At 37.5% G+C, this 22,529-nt stretch overlaps 1 protein-coding gene and 1 pseudogene across 1 annotated transcript; both read right to left on the reverse strand.

Moving 5' to 3' along the window:
• Window positions 1–2,729: 2,729 nt before the first annotated feature.
• Window positions 2,730–11,165, reverse strand: LOC118836560 (annotated as a pseudogene).
• A 2,395-nt stretch (window positions 11,166–13,560) lies between these two features.
• On the reverse strand, window positions 13,561–14,505 carry LOC118840319 (olfactory receptor 52K2-like). Its single transcript, XM_036747799.1, has one exon. The coding sequence runs from the start codon at window positions 14,503–14,505 to the stop codon at window positions 13,561–13,563; it is 945 nt and encodes a 314-aa protein (XP_036603694.1).
• Window positions 14,506–22,529: the final 8,024 nt, after the last annotated feature.

Raw genomic sequence — 22,529 nt, forward strand, 5'->3', positions numbered from 1 at the left:
GTGGTTCTTGAGGAAGGAGGAGTGCTGGTGTGGCAGAGCTAGCTGTATAGAAATAGATCTGAAATCAATGGCACATACCCTCAAGCTTGGAACAAAGTACTCTTTGTTCTACAAGCAGTCATATCCCAAAGAAAAATTCAAGGGTCAAGTAAGTTGGCTTGGAACATGGTCAGGCAACGAAAATGCACCCAGATTCAGACCCAGACTTTGAAATCTTTTTTTGGTGACAAAGAAGACCAAAACATACAGCCAGAAGAAGTCAACAAAGTCAAAGAGCCTACATCAAAAGCCTCCAAGAGAAACATGAACTGGTCTCAGGCCATGGAAGAGCTCAAAAAGGAGTTGGAAAAGCAAGTTAGAGAAGTAGAGGAAAATATTGGGAAGAGAAGTGAGAGAGATGTGAGAAAACCATGAAAAACAAGTCAACAACTCACTAAAGGAGGCCCAAAAAATACTGAAGAAAACAACACCTTAAAAAATAGACTAACTCAAATGGCAAAAGAGTTCCAAAAAGCCAATGAGGAGAAGAATGCCTTGAAAGACAGAATTAACCAAATGGAAAAGGAGGTCCAAAAAGACCACTGAAGAAAATACTACTTTAAAAATTAGATTGGAGGAAATGGAAGCTAGTGACGTTATGAGAAATCAAGATATTATAAAACAGAACCAAAGGAATGAAAAAAATGGAAGACAATGTCAAATATCTCATAGGAAAAACCACAGACCTGGAAAATAGATACAGGAGAGATAATTTAAAAATTATTGGACTACCTGAAAGCCATGATCCAAAAAAGTGCCTCTCTGCTAATCAGTTATAAACCCCTCCAGGGCATCAAAACCATCCTTTTAGGTATGGCTCTTTTATTCTCTTGCTATATCACCTTGAGCCAGCCACTGGAACCTCTCTGAGTCTATTTCCTTATCTATTTTGCTTGTGATTTGTTTTTTTTTTCTTACAGTTAAGTATAAAAGTCAACAATCCTTCCCCTAAGTGACTCACAGACTGTTGTAAGCCGTGATTGTAAGAAGGAGGGTTGCGAAGTAAGTGTGAAAGAAAATGTAACCACCTTTATGGAAGAAGAGCCTTTCCGAGTCCAGCCTCCCTTTTGCTTTAGCTACTTCACCTTCACTTTCTTTTTTTTGCAGAATTCAACAACCCAGCTCAAGGCCAAGGAAGGTGCTAATGCTAATGCTACAGCCATGTACACCCATGTCTTCCTGGAAGACAATCTTAAAACCATGTGATATCTCTGGCAATGTAGACCCACTGCTCCTCCTATATCTCCTTTCCTGATCAAATGCCCAGGCTCCCCTTCTCTATCCCCAGCTTACTCATTCAAGACACTCCTAGAATGGAATAAGTTTGTTACTATGCCATTGATGTTACCTGTCCTGGGGCCCTGAAGGGCTGAGAAGAATTACTGCCTGACATAAGGGAGACTCTGGTTCTGACCCTGGTGTATCTTGAGGCTTCTGAAAATAAACTGATTTATATTCACTTTTCTGGGCACTCTGGATTCCCATTGGCTTTCAGGATGATAGGATGAAATAGGGACACCCAGGTGAAATGGGTACCAGGGGGACACCTCTCAGATTAGGGCCCTCAGGATTTGGGACTCAGGGTCCCCAGAGTGGTATCTTTAGAATCAAGGGACAACCAGGCAAGAAAAGACCAAGACACAGCTTTGCTAGAGTCTACCACTCAGGACACAATTACTTGAGTAAGAACTCTGTTTTTTTCTTTAATTAAATGACTGTGAATGTAACTCATTTTATAAAATTATTAAAAATCAATTTCACATTTTTTATCTGATTTGGTTCTTGAAACCCCTGTGTACAAGGTAGAGTAGATATTATTATTGTTGTTTTATAATTATTATTTGCATTCTGTTTTGCAAATGGAAACAATTTTGTAGTTATAAGATTTAGAAATCAGAGATCTTAGCAATCATTGAATTTGGATACTTTCGTTCTTGCCTCTGACTTTGAAAATAGTTCATTTCCTTCGAAGCTTAGCTCAGTGTTTGCTATATGGAGATGGTCTTTCTTGATTCCTCCTACCAGGTGCTGGGTCTACATATCCTTCTTTTACTTGCATTTATTAATGTGTGAACATGCTATACCATCCCAATAAAAACAGACTAGGATTTTTTTTTGTTTTGGTATTTCTTTCCCTTGCACCCTGCATAGTGCATTGCACAGAACATGCAATATACTAAATAAATACTAAACACTAAATAAATACTGAAATACTAAGTAAATAAGTGTTGAATTGAATCAGACTTCCTCATTTGACATATTCTTAAACTAAAGATCAGGAAAGTCTAGTTGTTTGCCTAATATGAAGCTACAGTGAATGGGGCCAGGAGTCCAACCCATGCCCTCAAAATATGAAGCCAATCTTTCCATTGCTCCCTATTTCCCTCATTCTGCCACTTGTTACCTATGTGACATTGGCTTAATCAAAAACTTTCTGAACCTCATCTTCTCCCTATATATAATAGAAATCATATTTTCTTTGCTTCTTTTTTTTATTCAGGGAGTTTTATTTGATAAAATGTTACAAATGTCAGTGTGAATTTGTTGGCTCTTGCCATTTTTAACACGGTTGATTTTTTAGTGGAGACATGGAGAAAGTTTTCATTTGGCTATTCCATAAAAAAAAAGTGTAAAATGGAATAAAACTGTTGCCCATGAGTGCTGCTTTGTCAAGGTCAGGAGTTACATAGGAAAATGTCAAGTTATCCCAGGTTTAGTGCACAACACGCAGCACTGAGTTTTATATCTAAACAGAAGATTGAGGTGTCTCCAGGAAGACCCTTAAAAACAAATATTTTAGGGAAAAACAGCTTAAGTTATGATTAAGATACTTTGGGGAGATACCTTTAGGTTTTCCCTCATCTTTTAGTTAGAACATATTTTAAACCTACTATGTACAATATTTTAACATATTCCAAACAAGCATCACAGCATGTAAGCAGACATCTTCACGGGGACATTATCCTGGCTTAGCCACAGCATGTCACCTGAAAATAAAGAAAATAACTATGCAGAACAGGCTGACACTGAAAATATTCACATTTCGGGACATCTAGTCACAGCTGGAATCTTTTCTAAGAATGTTCAGTTCTACTAGTCACCACCAAAAGGTCAACAAATGAGTCAAGATGTTGGGGAGCCATCGGAAGAAGAACTGGTGTTTTCCCTCAGCCATCTGTGATTTTTAATGTCATGACACAACATGGAATGAGCCCCAAAAGCAGGCTACCAAAGCCTGTATCTCCAATAGCTACCTGAGAGCAGGGGTCTGGCAACTTTGTCAAAGAAATATGTGGCATCACTAGGCTTTAAATTGGCAGTGCATTCCTTTTCAAGGCTTTGCCTGGGCATTTATTTGTTGACTAGAAAACTAAAGCAAGGGGCAGAGCCAAGATGGCAGCTACAAAGCAGGGAACAGCGTGAGCTCCCTGCTGAGTCCCTCCAAAAACCTACAAAAATGGCTCTGAAGCAGTTCTAGAACTTCAGAAACCACAAAACAGCAGAGGGAAGCAGGGCTCCAGCCCAGGAGAGCCTGGATGGTGTCTGGGTGAGGTGTATCCCACACGGAGCTGGGAGCTGGGAGTGGAGTGGAGCAGAGCCCAGTGTGAGCAGGACGGACCAACCAGACCAGGAGCCGGGCAGAATGTGCCCTGCCACCCTGAATCAGTGAGCTGCCACAGTTACCAGACTTCTCAACCCACAAACACCAAAGACAGCGGAGAAGGTTAGTGGGAAAAACTGTGGGAGTGGAAGGAGTTCCCCTTTCGGCTTCCAGCTCCGGGAGCAGTGGAGGCAGGGGGGTTGTTGCTTCCCACCCCAGGCCCACCTGGTGGGAGGAATTAAGTGGCGGATCAGAGCAGGACTGCACAGCCTGCTGAAGATTTAAGCCCAGTCCGGGTTGGTGGTTCTTGGGGAAGGAGTAGTGCTGGTGTAACAGAGCTGGCACCTCCCTCCCAAACATGGAACATAGAACTCTTTAGTCTACAAACAGTCATACCCCACTGAAAAACTCAAGGGACAAGTTGCTTGGTTGGGAATATGGCCAGGCAATGAAAACACCCCTAGATTCAGTCTCAGACTTTGCATTCTTTCTTTGGTAACAAAGAAGACCAAAACATACAGAAAGAAGAAGTTAACAAACTCAAAGAGCCTGCAACAGAAATCCCCAAGAAAAACATGAACTGGTCCCAGGCCATGGAAGAGCTCAAAAAAGATTTGGAAAACCAAGTTAGAGAAGTAGAGGAAAAATTGGGAAGAGAAATGAGAAGGATGCAAGAAAACCATGAAAAACAAGTCAATGACTTGCTAAAGGAGAAACAAAAAAATACTGAAAAATGCACTGAAGAAAACAACACCTTAAAAAATAGACTAACTCAAATGGCAAAAGAGCTCCAAAAAGACAACGAGGAGAAGAATGCCTTGAAAGGCAGAATTACCCAGATGGAAAAGGAGGTCCAAAAGACCACTGAACAAAATACTACTTTAAAAATTAGATTGGAGCAAGTGGAAGCTAGTGACTTCATGAGAAATCAAGATATTATAAAACAGAACCAAAGGAATGAAAAAATGGAAGACAATGTAAAATATCCCCTTGGAAAAACCACTGACCTGGAAAATAGATCCAGGAGAGATAACTTAAAAATTATTGGACTACCTGAAAGCCATGATCAAAAAAAGAGCCTAGATATCATCTTTCAAGAAATTATCGAGGAGAACTACCCTGATATTCTGGAGCCACAGGGCAAAATAGAAATTGAAAGAATCCATCGATCGCCTCCTCAAATAGATCCCAAAAACAAATCTCCCAGGAATATTGTTGCCAAATTCCAGAGCTCCCAGATCAAGGAGAAAGTACTGCAAACAGCCAGAAAGAAACAATTTGAGTATTGTGGAAACCCAATCAGAATAACCCAAGATCTGGCAGCTTCTACATTAAAAGATCGAAGGGCTTGGAATATGATATTCTGGAGGTCAATGGAGCTAGGATTAAAACCTAGAGTCATCTACCCAGCAAAACTGAATATCATGCTTCAAGGCAAAATATGGATTTTCAATAAAATAGAGGACTTTCAAGCTTTCTCAGTGGAAAGACCAGAACTGAATAGAAAATTTGACTTTCAAACACAAGAATCAAGAGAAGCATGAAAAAGTAATCAAGAAACAGAAATTACAAGGGACTTACTAAAGTTGAACTGTTTTGTTTACATTCCTACATGGAAAGATGACATGTATGATTCATGACACCTCAGTATTAGGGTAGCTGAAGGGAATATGCATATATATATATGTTTATGTATATATATATATATATATATATATATATATATATATATATATATATATAATTGAATGTGTATGTATGTATATATCTATGTATATATCTATATCTATATCTATATCTAGAAACACAGGGGGAGTTGGAGATGAAGGGAAGATATCTAAAAGAAATAAAATCAAATTAAGGGATGAGAGAGCAACATACTGAGAGAGGGAGATAGGGAGAGATAGAATGGGGTGGATTATCTTGCATATAGGTGGCAAGAGAAAGCAGTTCTGTGGGAGGAGGGGAGAGGGCAGGTGAGGGGGGAATGAGTGAGTCTTGCTCTCATCAGATTTGGCCTGAGGAGGGGATCCCATACATACCCAATTGGGTATCGTACCCCACAGGAAAGAAGAGGGAAGAAGATAAAAAAGGGGGGGGGGATGATGTAGCAGAGGGCAGATGGGGGTGGAGGTAATCAAAAACAAACACTTTCTAAAGGGGACAGGGTCAAGGGAGAAAATTCAATAAAGGAGGATGGGTTGGGAAGGAGCAAAATATAGGTTGTCTTTCACAACATGAGTATTGTGGAAGGGTTATACATAATGATACACATGTGGCCTCTGTTGAATTGCTTGACTTCTTAGGGAGGGTGAGTGAGAAGGGAAGAGGGGAGAGAATTTGGAACTCAAAGTTTTAAAAACAGATGTTCAAAAACATCAACAAAAAGTTGTTTTTGCATGCAACTAGAAAATAAGATACACAGGCAATGGGGCATAGAAATTTATCTTGCTCTACAAGAAAGGAAGGGAAAAGGGGATGGGAGGGGAGTGGGGTGATAGAGGGGAGGGCTGCCTGGGGAACAGGGCAACCAGAATATATGCCATCTTGGAGTGGGGGGGAGGGTAGAAATGGGGAGAAAATTTGTAATTCAAACTCTTGTGAAAATCAGTGCTGAAAACTAAATATGTTAAATAAATAAATTTAAATAATAAAAAAAAAGAAAACTAAAGCAAAGGTTGTAGAAGAAACCTTCATTTGCTAGTGGCAAATTGGGGATGGCCAGAAAATAGTTCATTTAAAAATGAGAGAGCAAGCTCGTCAAAGAAAAGTCTTGATTTTTACCCATGACTAATTCATTTGCAAACTGGTAGCCATAGGAAAATACAGTGGACAATTTCTAGTTTATCACCTCAAAGATGTCTATGATTTCCAGTTTCCAGTACCAAATCAGTAGCAAAATGTAAGATTTTCCTCAAAGATAAAAAGTATTTTTCTTTAGCAAACATCACTATTAAAAAAATTCATTTTTATATTCCAGGCAGTAAAAAGTTTTTTCTTTCTTGGAACTGTTATGTATTGCATATTTCCACTGGAAGGAGTCTTCTTCAAAAACAAGTTGTACATAAACAGGTTGCTGTGTTGGGGAGCTGAGGATCCAGAGAGCTTGGTTTGAATTAGTGCCTTGCAATTACTAAGATTAAAGCCATTTACGTCTGTTAACTCTTCAGTCTCTTTCAGGTTAGAATTTTCCAGAACATGATTTGTACCTCCTGAAAGATCTTTTTGAGCAGCATTTATTACAAGAACAAGTAAGAAATTGTCTTGGCAATGAGATTTATTCCAGAGGCATTTTGAAGTTGATGTGCCATCTTCATCTTGGAGAATCCTCCACAGTTTTCATGACACGGAGAAAAATTGCTTCTTTACAGGCTTGCAACTAGTATTTTCTTCATTATGTTTTTTCTAGAAAATGTTGTAAGGTGCAAATATTCTCAGTCATTTGTTTTACTGATACTTCTTGAAAGACAAACTTAAAAATATTCTCATAGCTGAGATTGGCCTGAACTTACGGGATGCAGCAAAAGCAGTTCTTAGGGGAAGTTTTATATCTCTAAATGTGTGCATGAATAAAATAGGGAAAAAGGAGATCAATGATTTGGGCATACAACTGAAAAAACTAGAAAAAGAACAAATTGAAAATCCTCAATTGAATACCAAATTAGAAATACTGAAAATCAAAGGAGAGATTAATAAAATTGAAAGCAAGAAAGCTATTGAACTAATAAATAAAATAAAGAGCTGGTTTTATGAAAACAAATAACAAAATTGCTAAACCATTGGTAAATTTGAATAAAAAAAGAAAGAAGAAAATCAGATTACCAGTATCAAAAATGAAAAGGGTGAGTTCACCTCTAATGAGGAGGAAATCAAAACAATAATTAGGAATTATTTTGCCCAATTTTATGCCCATAAATTTGACAACCCTAGAGACTTGGATGAATATCTACAAAAACATAAATTGCCCAGGTTAAGAGAAAAGGAAGTAAAATTTCTAAATAACCACATCTCAGAAAAAGAAATTGAGTGAGCCATCAATGAACTCCGTAGGAAAAAATCTCCCGGGTCAGATGGTTTTACATGTGAATTCTATCAAACATTTAAAGAACAATTAATTCCCATAAGTTTTAGACTATTTGGGAAAATAGGTGAAGAAGGAGTCCTACCAAATTCTTTCTAGGACACAAATATGTTACTAATACCCAAACGAGGTAGAGTCAAAACAGAGAAAGAAAATTATAGACCAGTTACCCTAATGAATATTGATGCAAAACTTTTAAATAAAATATTAGCAAAAAGATTGCAGCAAGTTATCACGAGAATAATACACTATGACCAGGTAGGATTTATTCCAGGAATGCAAGGCTGGTTCAATATTAGGAAAACTATTAGCATAATTCACCATATCAACAACAAAAATAGCAGAAACCATATGATCATCTTAATAGATGCAGAAAAAGCCTGTGACAAAATGCAACACCCATTCCTATTAAAAACACTAGAAAGCATAGGAATAAATGGAGCCTTTCTTAAAATTATAAATAGCATGTACCTAAAACCATTAACAAGCATTATTTGTAATGCGGATAAGCTAGATGCATCCCTAATAAGATCAGGGGTGAAACAAGGATGTCCATTATCACCCCTACTATTCAGTTTGGTACTAGAAACGTTAGCTGTAGCAATAAGAGAAGAAAAAGAAATTGAAGGAATTAGAATAGGCAACGAGGAAGCTAAATTGTCACTTTTTGCAGATGATTTGATGATTTACTTAGAGAATCCTAGAGAATCAATTAAAAACTACTTGAAATGATAAACAACTTTAGCAAAGTTGCAGGATATAAAATAAATCCACATAAATCCTCAGCATTCCTATACATTGCTAACAAGGCCCAACAGCGAGATAGAAAGAGAAATTCCATTCAAAGTTACTGTAGACTCTATAAAATATTTGGGAATCTATCTGACAAGAGAAACCCAGGGACTATATGAACATAATTATGAAACACTTTTCATGTGAATAAAGTGAGATCTAAATAAATGGAAAAATATCAGTTGCTCATGGTTAGGCTGAGCTAATATAATAAAAATGACAATTTTACCCAAATTAATCTATCTTTTCAGTGCCATACCAATTGAACTATCAAAAATTATTTTACGGAGCTGGATAAAATAATAACAAAATTCATCTGGAAGAACAAGAAGTCTAGAATATCTAGGGTATTAATGAAAAAAATGGAAGGGAAGGTGGCCTAGCCATACCAGATATTAAACTGTATTATAGAGAAGCAGTCATCAAAACTACCTGGTACTGGCTAAGAAACAGTTGTGGATCAGTGGAATAGGATAGGTACACAAGATGGAGAAGTCCATGACTATCACAATCTACTCTTTGATAAGCCCAAAGAATCCAGCTTCTGGGCTAATAGTAAACCATTTCACAAAAACTGCTGGGAAAATTGGAAAATGGTAGGGCAGAAACTGGGCATAGACGAATATCTTACACCATGTATCAAAATAAAGTCAAAATGCGTTCATGATTTAGGAATAAAAGCTGAAAGTATAGGCAATTTGGGAGAGCAAGGACTAGTTTACCTATCAGATTTATGGAAAAGAAAAGATTTCGTGACACAGCAAGAGATAGAGAGCATTACAAAATGCAAAATGGATAATTTTGATTATGTTAAGTTGAAATGTTTTTTGTACACAAAAAGCCAATGCAACAACGATTAGGAGGGAAGCAGAAAATTGGGAGAAAATCTTTACAACTAGTGTCTCTGATAAAGGGCTCATTTCTAAAATATGCAGGGAACTGAGCCAAATATATAGGAATACAATCCATTCCCCAATTGAGAATTGTTCCAAGGATATGAACAGGCAGTTTTAGAGGAAGAAATTAAAGATATCTATAGGCATATGAAAAAATGCTCTACATCACTACTGATTAGAGAAATGCAAATCAAAACAACTCTTAGATACCACATCTCTCCTGTCAGATTGGCTAAAATAACAAAACAGGAACATGATAAATGCTGGAGAGGATGTGGGAAAATTGGAACATTGTTACATTGCTGGTGGAGTTGTGAGCTGATCCAGCCATTTTGGAGAGCAATTTGGAACTATGCCCAAAGGGTTATAAAAATGTTCATACCCTTTCTCCCAGCAAAACCACTTCTAGGGTTGTATCCCAGAGAAATCACACAAGCGGGAAAAGGACCCATATGTACAAAAATATTTATAGCAGCTCTTTTTGTGGTAGCTAAGAATTGGAAATCAAAGGGATGCCCATCAATTGTGGAATGGCTGAACAAGTTGTGGTATATGAAGGCAATGGAATACTGTTGTGCTATAAGAAATGGGGATGATATGGACTTCATAACAACCTCGAAAAACCTACATGACATAACGAGTGAAGCAGAGCCAGGAGAACATTATATAACCACAGATATATGGATTCTGTGAGGACTAACCCTGACAGACTTTGCAACATAAGGTGCAAAGACAACTCCAAAGGTCTCACGATGGAAAATACTATCTACATCCAGAGAAAGAACTATGAAGTATGAATGCAGATTGAAGCACATTTCATGCTTGCCTTTTCCCCCTTTTTTTCTCTTTTATTTTTGGGGTGTTTTTTTTGGTTCTGTTTATTCTTACTCATGATTCATTCCATTGGTAATACTTCTTCTCCACAACTTGACCAGTGTGTAAATTAATTCAATGCGAAGTTATATGTGGAAGATTATATGGGATTCCATGCCATCTTGGGGAGGGATGGGGAGAGGGAGGGAAGAAAATCTGGAACTCAAAATTATGTAGAACCAAGTGTTGTAAACTAAAAATAAAAAAAAAATTACTAAATTTAAAAAAATACCCAATTGAGTGTCTATGTTATTCCTTCCTCAGGTCAAATCCGGTAAAAGACCAACACAAGCCCAACAACAAGCATGCTGCCAAAGCCCAGGTTCTTTTTATCTGCTTCACTATGGAAAGCAACATTAAGGGGTTAACAAGCTTACTTTAATTCAACATACAAATACCATTCACTTTGTTCAGGGGAAAAAGCCAGTACCTTGAACTTTGGAGCAAAATACAAATTACAAACATCAACAGAGAGACTAAATACAATTCATAGTTACCAAATCTAGGTTCAGCCTGGGAGCTCATAACAAGGGCTGGTACAGAGTCACATGTGCCAACATAGCTGTGGGTAAGAGCCCCGAAAAAGAGAACACCAACCCCTGCTTTTATATCTTTTTAAGGGTCAAGTCCTTGGTGAACTCCTTGCCTCAGGGGAGGGCCTAGTTTACACATGTGTTTGAGTGACATATTTCGGACATCAGAGGCTTATAGATCTCATGGGTTTAAGTTGCATCTTTGCAACAACTCTAGGTCACATGGGTGAGTCGCAATTGACCCTGTTGTTTTCAGAGATATTTCTCACAGCAAGCTCTGCCACACCAGCGCTCCTCCTCCCCTAAAACTGCCAATCCTTACCTGACTCACATCTAAGCAGGCTCTGCATTCCGCTCTGATCTGCCACTTAATTCCTCCCCCGAGGTGGGCCTGGGTCTGGAAGCAACTGCAGCTGTATTTCTGTAGCTACACCAACTCTGCTACCCCCAGGGTGGTGGCCAAACTGGGAACTCCTTTCACGCTTTCCCAGCAGCTTTTCCCAGTAACCTTCTCTGTTGTCTTTTGTGTTGGTGGGTTGAGAAGTCTGGTAACTGTCACAGCTCACTGATTTAGGGAGCAAAGGCCTGTTCTGCCTGGCTCCTGGTCTAGTTGGTCCTGGCGCAGCCTACACTAGGCTGTGCTCCACTCTACTCCCAGCTCCATGTGCGATAGACCTGACCTGCGACCATCCAGACTGTCCTGGGCTGCAGCCCTGCTTCCCTCTGCTATTTTTTGGGTTCTACAGTTCTATAAATTTCCATAAAAATCAAATGTTCAGAGCCATTTTTATAGGTGTTTGGAGGGACCTGAGAGGGAGCTTGTGCAAGTCCGTGCTTTCCAGCCACCATCTTGGCTCCGTACTGATCTAGTTATTAATGTGTAAATCTAGGTGCATGAAGAAGAGTGAACATTATTCAGATCATATTGCAGTTAGGTTGACTACTTTTAGAGATAGTATATACATATAAATGTATGTGTGTGTAAGATATATTGTATATATTTGCATATATGCTATATATATTCATTTGCATATATTACATATGTGTACATATTTGGTAAATACACATAGTATGTGTGTATATGCTAAAAATCAAACATACTAAGACATAGATTTAGAATTAACAGGGAAGAAGAGAGTGGGCTTCACTAACATTTAAAAATTAAAAAGTTTTTATTGAATACTTTAATCAAAAGTTCCTCTTTTTAATATCAATTTTCTTCCAGTGATTCTGTATGGCAATGAGTGAAGTAACACTAGAATTCTGAAGAAATAAAGTTCTACAAAGGGCAATGGATAGTCATGTGGGGGGATTATGGTAATGAAAAGGCTACCAAACTTAACAAACTTTGTAGTTTTCAGGAGAAGCAAAGGGAAAGCTATCAAAGAAATGTATAAGGATTAGAAGATGGATTGTCATCTATCTAGAGTGAGAAATAACAATGAACAGCCTATATGATCAAATATTATCTCCAAAATGTCAACGGAACTCAAGGAAGGCATCTTATCATTTTGGGTTGAAACATTTTACCACACTTTTGGTATTATATGGACAAGAAACAGATAGTATCCAATGCATATCCCATTGTAGAGAAAATGCTCAGTGATGTGAGCATAATTCCATTAAAGTATTGCAGTGCTTAATTTTCTGTGTGTATGAATTGATTCATCATTGCCATATTCATTGCTATCATAATTATTATGATAACCATCTTGCTCAATAGTATCAACACCAGCATCAATACCATCACCTCTATTTTCAGCACCACCAATATTATCATCAACATCCCACTTCTGACACATTGAATTGAAAGGCCACATAGTATAGCATATAGACTTGGAATCTGAAAACCTTGAAATGCAATCATACATCACATACTAGACATATGATTCTGGCTAAGTCTGGGCTTCAATATCCATGCCTATAACCCAAGGGGATTTGACTCAATGAGCTTAAAAGTCTCTGAAAAATCTAAATCTATAATTGTAAGATATTTCATCCTATGCACATCAACATAATTAACTCTTTTATCATGATCATCAAAATGATCACCATCATTATCATTTCTAACATCATCGTTACTTTCACTTCCCCATTATCACCACCAAACTGAGAGGAAGGTGGGGAGAGAGTGTGAAGGGCTTGAATCTTGGATAAGAAGATACCCCCTGAACTGACCCAAATTCTTTCTCTGGATGACTGTCTCCTGCCCCTGTATCTCCGATTGTTCACTTGTGCATCTAGAAACATTGGAAATAGATCACTATGAATGAATATTTCTTTTACAATATAATTAAGACTAGAAAGATTTTGCCAAGACCATAGTTACTGATACCACGGCTGCAAAATGCCGAAATATTTTTAATTGAACAATCAACTTCTCTGATGGTTTATTCACACTAGACTGTTGGGTTTTCCAATAGTTGTCCTGAAAATGGTTCTGTCATGACTGAGAATTCTATTGACCTGAGGATCTACATGTCTGGCAAAAGAAACAAGGCACATAACTGGATTTATCCATTCTTGGATATCAGAAGAGTAAAACTAAGTTTCTCTTAATGAGGGGGAGGTAGAGGTATCTTTTTGCCACCAGTGTACACCCCACTGTTTATTAAGATTTTTTCCCCTGGGGATATCTATGTTGATTTTCACCTTCCTATTCAGTACTGCCAAAATCCCTCTGATACATGTAATCAGAGCGATGATTGGGCACAGTGTTGTTGAATTACTGTATGAAATGGCTCTTCAGGCCTTTTGGGGACTAAAGAATTTGTGGATTCTCTCCCAGATTCTCTTTGTTCTCACCCCATAGATGATAGGATTTACCATAGGTGGGATCAGTAAGTAGATGTTAGCCACAAAAATATGGACATGAGGGGCAACATGATGTCCAAATCTATGTGTGAAAAATGAGAAGAAGGCTGGGGTGTAAGAAACTAAAATTACACAGACATGAGATCCACAGGTTCCCAGGGTCTTGAGACGTGCATTCTTAGAAGGGAGCTGGAAGACAGTGTGGAGAATAAGAATGTAGGAACAGATGATTAATATAAAATCCAGTCCTCCAGTAATGAATGCAACAATTAGGCTATAAGCTCTACTTATTCTGGTTTCAGCACAGGCCAGTTTGATCAAGGCCATGAACTCACAGTAGGTATGAGAAATGACATTAGTCTTGCAGTAAGGAAGCCATCTGAGTAGAAAGGGGTGAGGACTGAGTAACACAGCTCCACGGAAAACAATAGCCAACCCTAAGCTCCCAATGACTGTGTGGGTCAAGATTGCTGAGTGTCTAAGGGGTTTGCATATGGCCACATAGCGGTCAAAGGCCATAGCCAGAAAGAAACCAGATTCCATTGTGGAGCAGGAGTGGATCAAAAATATTTGTGTCAGGCAAGCTTCAAATGGAATTTCCCTGTCTTTGAACCAGAAGAGGCTGAGAAGTTTGGGTATAGCAGTGGTGCACACAATCAGGTCTGCCACAGCCAACATGCAAAGAAAGAGGTACATGGGCTCATGAAGGCTAGGGTCAGTCTTAATGATGAACAGCAGGGCAAAGTTTCCCAGTAGAGCCAACATGTACCCCAGGCAGAAGGGGATGGAAATCCAAATGTGGGCATTCTCTAGCCCTGGAATTCCAATGAGAATAAAAGTGGAGGGATGAAGATTGGTCCTGTTAGAGAATGACATTTTTTTTTCACAGCCAACATGTAAGAGAACGGGTATTTCTGAACCTTTAAAAAAAGATCAAGAAGATGTCAAGTTAACAAAAATTATCTTCTGAAATCACCAGCGCTCAGATTAAAAAGAACTAGAATTACAATTCACAGACTAGTGAGATTACCTTTAATGTCTCAAAAGTTCTAGAAAATCCTCTTGAAACTCAATGTATGCCTGCAAGCTCTACCTTCCACAACATTTTGCCTGATCCAAGTGCTGCTCCCAACGTTTCCATGGCTACTTACAAGACCATGCTGATTCAGCATAGCTAGAGAGCCTAGAATTTTGATTACTGCTTCAGAAACAGTATCATATGCACCTGACCACGTAAAACATGAGGATACATAGTACAGTGTTCAGGTGCCAGGAGATGCTGCTAAAGAATTTGCTACCTACTTGACTTCATTACAGATAATAACAATTCCTACCTTTGGAGAGTGCTAGATAATAATCATCAGATATCTTGCTTCTAATGGTTGGCATTATAGGAATCTGACACAGCTCAACAAAGGAGAGATGGATGCCAAGAATGATGGGGTATTATTGAAGACCTTGTGGTACTACCCAACATTTCATGGCCTCCAGGGTCAAGGATAACCATGCATTATGTAGCAACACTACATCATTCTGACTGCAGGCAGCTATGCACCATCAAGAGTCTGATAGAATGCACAGCCCAGGATTTATCCATCTAAAAAGAGGAACTGACCCCTCAAATCAAGCAGAGAAAATGTGTTCTAGATGTAGTACAGAGAAATAGTCTTCAGGTGAATGTCAAACATCCTTACGGCCTCTCTGAAGAAGCCTTCTCACAGGTGAATCTGCCAATTGCCATTCCCACTGGATATGAGTTGGACAAGAGTATAAAGCCCATCAAGCCCATGCATCTCCTAGTGTATAATGAAATTATGGACAATGCTGTGGATATTGAGGCAACCAAGGCAAAGTCACACGAAAGCAGACAGGAGCTAGTCCCTTCTCTCATTCCTGCCTCTTTCCCATCTTTCCCATCAGGGTCCTATTCACACTGATTATAGCCTTAGGGACCACAACATAGTAGTTATAATTGGGAGACTCGTGGTTCCTATTCCCATTTAATCCCTATTTTAGAACACTGTGCTTTTTTCCTGTTGCCCTCTTTCCTAAAATACATTAGTCAAAATACAGACTTTGTGGTTTCAAACAATAAGGAACTGATTGGAGATTGGAGATGGATACACAGTAAGAAACATTCAGTGTGGGAAGGCAAGAAATGCAGTTGTTCCATTTATTCCTGTGAGCCACATTTCCAAGGGACTATCATTCCAAAAAGATCCAAGTGATTAAATTTTTTGAAATATTAAAAATAAATTAATAATAAATTTGAAGAAAAATAGCAAAACAAATTAAATGATAATTTAACAAATAAGAAAATTTTATTTGCATCACAAATACTTCCTGCTATCAAGAAAAATTTTTTTCTGGTAAAATGAGATTGTCCCTTAGTGTTTATTCACTGAAAATACTTCTGCAAAATTTTCTTCACCTAGATTGGGTTTTCTAGTTGCTATTTACATGAAACTGAACCATGTGGTAATCATCACAAATCTCAAGCTTCTCTAGAAAGGGAAAATTGTTTTAATTTCTAACGAGAGTGCAAGTTCATCCTGCTATACATTTTAGTACCCTTGCCTTTTTTGTAGTGGTTTTATACATCTAGATAATTTCAAAATGGTTCCCATTTCCTTTCCACATTATATTGCAACCACCTATACCTGACACTTGAGTCCTATTATCAGATTCACTAGCAGAGGCATCGAGAAGTCACTGCATCCTTCCTCTGCATTGAGATTTTCATAAGGACATTGTTGTAAATTAGTTCAAAGAAACTTAGGTAGGCCCAAACATTCATTATCTCCTAATGAATCTCATTTTGCTTCCAGACAGCTCTGATATTTCATCTTACCTTTTATGGATATGAAATTTGCCTCTCTTGAACATTCAGTGATGTGCCCTATTCTTCATTTTAGAGTTAGACAGAACAAATTTAATCTCTCTTCCACCATTGCCCCTTCAAATATTTGAAAGTTTTAGTATTTGAATAAACTTTAAGCTCAAGGTGACTCACCAATGAGTTATGAAGCCAAAAACGTTGGTTCATGAGATGTAATACCGAAAGTTTGCTCTGTAGAATAATAAAAGTGAAAGCTCAAATAAATTTCCTCCTGCCTCAAACAGAGCTAGGGTATTGAATTCTCTCCTGTTTATCCCTTTTTGATATAGGCACCGAAAAATGAGAGTGTGTCTACAGGAAATTAATGAGTGTGATTATGAAATATGAAACCATATCATGTGACAATCTTTTGAAGAGCATTCTAGGAATTCAAATTCAAATATATCTAGGAAGAGAATTACTACTAATAATAACAGATATTTATATTAAAATGTTAAAAGTATTGATAACAAACCATATGATTTGGGCATTATAATACAGGAAGCCAAATTTAGCATAGATTTTTTTCATAATTTAAATATACTCTTTATTTCAAGGAATAGATTTGCTAAAAGGTGGAGAAGTGCAGGTAAATTATGACCTGGTAATATTGCATGCAAAAATAGAAGATTTCTGTATGGAAAACCATGAATCACAGAGGGGTATTGTTGGTAGAAAATGTGTGGGCGAGAATCAATGCAGGGAGAAATGGAAATAAGATTGTGGTAGAAACACAGTGCTGACAGACGAGAAGGAGGAGTATGATAAATTCTAAAAGCAGTTTACAAAGCTGACAAAAGAAAGAGACTATCATCAATAAGATTCAACTTACATGCACAATGGCTAGATGTCTTTCTTTTCTAAATAAATATAAGAAAGCTGGAAAATTCTCAATTTACTTTAATGATACAGTCCTTACAAAAAAGGTGAAGGAAGCAGTGAGGAAAACTGGATCTATTCCTGATCAATCATAATGGACTGGTTGGCTTAGTAGAAATGATAGGAACAGCACAGTAGGGAATGAGGGTGGTGCTCACTTCGCCTTAGAGCTTTGGCTGGGTTATCAGGAAAATTTAGTCTCAGAGCAGTGAAGATGGAAAGAAAAGCTTTCAAAAATATATAAAAAAGTTAAGGAAGATATCATAGTAAAAGGTTCTGCAGGGAAAATTACCTCACAAAGGATGAAATACTCTCAAGAATTAAGAAAGGCAAAAAGATTCCAATGTTTAAAAGTTAAGGTTAAGTCTAAAAAGATTTATGTGGAAAGATGAGAATAACATGGACCATATCTATTTTTAATGTTGTAATGATGAAAGAAAAGGCAAATAAGAGAAGATGAGTACAAACAAATGATCAAATGATCATAGGAATAATATTAAGTACTTTATTTAAAGGCCAGATAATTTGAGTCTTTTGAGGGATTAAAACAATAGCAAAAAGTGCTCTTGAATGTATTTTGGATGCAAGTGGAAGAGCAAGGGAGGGATAGCGCTGGTAGCCTAGGTAGATAGGATATTGATGGAGAGAAGAAAAAAGTATTTGATTCTTCATATATTTAGTTATTCCATAAAAGATAATAATCTTCATAATAGAAGATAAAAAACATGGCTTACAAGGAGTTACAAGCCAAGAAAAGACAGGGCTTTTTAAAAGAGCATCAGCTGATCTGAATTAATTTTTTGACTAGGCCTTCAGCTACCAGAGAATACTGAAACCAAATTGTGAATATAATTCCTTAGCCATTTTTGGAAAAAAGAGAATCCTTAAAAAAATCAATTGACCCTAGCTGTGTGACCTTGGGCAAGTCACTTAACCCCAAGTGCCCTGCCTTTCCCTCCTACAAAAAAATATCAAGAGAGGTTGGGATGGTGTTAAAGGTCTGGAGTTAGGTGAATGTTGTTACTATATTCACAAAGGAGACTATGGGTTTTTCATACTACTTATTGTTTAACTTGATTTTGTTTCCTACAAATATTCTAGAGGTCTAGAATATGAAGAATTCTGGAATATTAAAATAGTAGTTTATATTCTGCCTGGGGAAGGAGATGGGATAGAGGGGTCAATAATATCTATTTTCAAATGGTTTCTGAATGAAGGAGAAATACATTTGAGATTAGTTTTTGCTTCATCTAGAACAGGTCAAGCCAGAGTAACCTAAATGCTTTCTTTTTCTTTCTTTTGTCCTTCTTTCCTTCCTTCCTCCTCCCTTCCTTCCTTTCTTTCATTCATTCATTCTTTTTATAATTACATTATTAGCCTGACAGATGAAGCAAATTACAAAGATATAATATAACCCTAGATTTTATAAAATATTTCATAATATTCTGGTAGAGATCATTGAAAGATTTTGCCTGTTTAATTTATAGGTGCTCAAATGGCATTACCCAAAGAGTACTGATTTTTGTTATTGTGGGAGGACATCTTTGATTTAATTCTGTAAGACTATTTATCTTTGATGCCATTTTGTTAAATAGTATTATGAATGATGTTAGCAAAGGCATAGATGTTGTGCTTACCAAGTGGGCAGGGGTGTGGGGGAAGGAAATGTATTAGGACTGTTCAGCTTGGCACCAGAGGAAAGAAAGAAGCATTGGAGATAAGGAGCAGAGAGAGATAATTTGAGCTCAGCATACATAATATTTCCTAACAGATGGAATTCTCCAAAATTATGACAGGACGACTTAGGAGAGATTGAGTTCCCCTCATTCCTAAAGATCTTCAAGCTGATTGTTCATCATAGCTTGTTAGGGATGTTGAAGCAAGTATTGCATGTCACAAAATTCCCTTTAATTCTGAGATAACAGGAGCCCATGATTCTCTAAAATTTAGATATTTATCTAGGAGAATAGAAGGATTAAGGGGAAAGGATAGCTGGGTAGTTGTTTCCCAATATTTGGCTATCACACAAAAGATGAATTTAAATGTATGTTACTTCAGAAAGCAGATCTAGGACCAATGGGTAAATGTCATAATGTTGCAGATTTGAACTAAATAACTAATTACTAAGAAGAACTTTTGCATGATTACAGCTGTCCTAAAAGGAAAGGAGATGTTTTATGAGGTAATGAGTCATGTATCAATGGCAATGTTTATGCAAGGGGTGGTGATTTCTGCCAGGAAAAAAAAATGTATAGTTTAGTAATGAATGATGCATTGGTTGCAATGTCAAATTAATTGAATTGTAAAAGGCCTTTCTGTCTGAGAGTCTATAATTCTCAGAGTAGGTTCTCTTACACGTTAAAGTAAGGCTAAACATTTCTCGGAGGGTTGGGGATGGGGGATAACCTTATTATCATCCATACTTTAAAGCAGGTCAGTTAATAGCCAGCTGGGCACAATGCTTAGTAATGAAAAATAGACTAGGAACAAAACATAGGGTGCCTACCAGTAATTTGGAGAGTGACACTGAACAGGAAGATGATAAAGCACCAAACACAAAGTTCTTCCCTTTCCCTATTTTGCTGAAGTCCAGACATGCCAGGGTCATAGAGGCAATAGAGGTTAATGCTTTTCAACCAGAGATAATCCAGAGATAATCAGTGATCCAGGAAGATACTTCTACCTAGTCAGTTAATGTTAATGTAGACAACTTAATAAGGTTTTTACCTTTCTTTCTGGTAGTAACTTACAGTGTGCTTATATCTTTACTTGACAACTTGATGTGAAATAACTGAGGTGAATTACATTCATCCATTTTACTTTCTCCTTTTCCCCCACCCTCCCCAGTGAGGACTGGGAATGTGTCAGTCATTGGCAAATGATCTATGCACAGAGGGCCTGCTTGCAGTAAACAAATTTATAAAATGACAATTTGAATTGAATGTTCCTCTAAAGCAAATTCTGTGAATATAATTTAATGAAAATTAGAACAATTTTCTGTGTCAGTGTTGACTGAACTCATAGGATGATAGTAATACTATCAAATGCATCTGAGCCATATTAAAATATAATTGGGAAATATTTAATGGAATAAATGAAAATATTTTTAAAAATTGATCATTTTACATTTGAAAATTAAGTCAATGCATTATGAGCCCAGCAATGATACTTATATGTGTATGAGTATTTCCAATTCTATTTTGAGTTTGATAGCACTGGTCTACCTTGTTCTTCTCCCTTTCTGATAGCTGTGGCAGATATGTAGTCTGTTTTTTTGTCTTTATAAATGAAAAAATAGAGACCAACTGGCAAACTTAATCAAGCCATGACACCAAAGGAAAAATATGAGAAGCCACCTCCTCCCCTTATTTATAAAGGAGGAGCACAAAGAATATGGAACACTGCATAGAATATCAGATTTTTTTAATGTGTTTTTTTCATTTTGCTTATTGTTTATTCCTTTTTACTCTTTATTATAAGGGATGATTCTCCAAAATGGGAAGGACAGAGGGATACATTAGAAAATGTAGGTGATGAAAAAAGAAAAATATCAATTAAACATTTAAAAATATTCTGTTAGCCAGAAGGAGTCATAGGAGCTCAAACATCAAGGCTTTTGTTCAAACCACTCAACTTTTGGTTCCTTTACTAAATTTAATTGACTCTCACATTCTCTGGAATATGTAGACCAATTGGTTCAAGACCATTGGAGAGTCCTGAAAGACTGAGTAAAGGAAGAAAACATTGTATGTGAATTGATGAAGTGACTAAAGGAGTAATCCTTATAGTGATTCCTAGGAGAGAACTGTACTGTAAGAACCTTGGACGTGGGTTCAGGAGAACTATGTCCAATCTGTACTCAAATGCTAACCAGCTGCATGGCCTTGGGCAAAGCCTTTGCTTTCCAAGTGTCACAGTTTCCTTATCAGGAAAATAGGTTTAAAGGCACTCACACTTTCTTCACTGTGGGGATGGTTGTGAAGAAAGGGCTTTGTAAACTCTAAAGCATTTTCAGAATATGAGCTATTAGAATTATAACTTAATGAAGTGATGCGCTCATTGGTCACATACAGTCTGTCCTTTTATGTTCATCTGTCTCCTCTCTGCTAATCAATTATAAACTCCTAAAGGGCTTAGAAACCATCCTTTTAGGTACAGCTCTTTCATTCTCTTGCTATGTCAACTTGGGCTAGTCACTGGAAACTCTCTGAGTCTATTTCCTCATCTATTTTGTTTTTGTTTTGTTTTATTTTGTTTTTGCAGTTAGGAATAAGTCAACAATCCTTCCTTTAAGTGACTCACAGAGTGCTGTAAACTGTGATTGTAAATATGAAAGAAAATGTAATGACCTTTAAGGAAGAAGAGCCTTCTTGAGTCCAGCCTCCCTTTTGCTTCAGTCACTTCACCTTCACTTTCTGGACAGTGAATGCCCAGTAAATATTCTGTAAGAATCATCTATTTTAGCAGAAATCAACAGCCCAGCTCAAGGCCAAGGAAGTTGCTAATGCTAATGCTACAGGCATGTATACCCATGTTTTCCCGGAAGACAGTCTCAAAAACTTGTGCTGTCTATGACAATGTAGACCCACTGCTTCTCCTATCTCTCCTTTCCTGATGCAAAGACCGGGCTCCTCTTCTCTATCCCCAGCTTACTTACTCAGGACACTCCTAGGATGGAATGGGTTTGTTACTATGCCATGGACTTTACCTGTCCTGGGGCCCTGAAGGGCTGAGAAGAATTACTGCCTGAGACAAAGAAGACTCTGGTTGTGTCCCTGGTATAGCCTGAGGCTTCTGAAAATAAACTGATTTATATTCACTTTTCAAGGCACTCTGAATTCCCATTGGCTTTCAGGACAATAGGATGAAATAGGGATACCCAGGTGGAATGGGTACCAGGGGGATACCTCTCAGATTAGGGCCCTCAGGATTTGGGACTCAGGGTCCCCAGAGTGGTGTCCTTAGAATCAAGGGACAACCAGGCAAAGAAAGGACCAATGCGCAACTTTGCTTAGCGTTTACCACTCAGGACCCAATTACTTAAGTAAGAACTCTGTTTTTTTCTTTAATTAAATGACTGTGAATGTAACTCATTTTATAAAATTATTAAAAATAACTTTCACCTTTTTTATCTGATTTGGTT

The sequence above is a fragment of the Trichosurus vulpecula genome, chromosome 2 (genome assembly GCF_011100635.1).
Source record: "Trichosurus vulpecula isolate mTriVul1 chromosome 2, mTriVul1.pri, whole genome shotgun sequence".
NCBI lineage: Eukaryota > Metazoa > Chordata > Mammalia > Diprotodontia > Phalangeridae > Trichosurus > Trichosurus vulpecula.

Excerpts from the sequence above, each read along its gene's own strand:
- LOC118840319 (XM_036747799.1), bottom strand. The coding sequence starts at position 14,505 with ATGTCATTCTCTAACAGGACCAATCTTCATCCCTCCACTTTTATTCTC.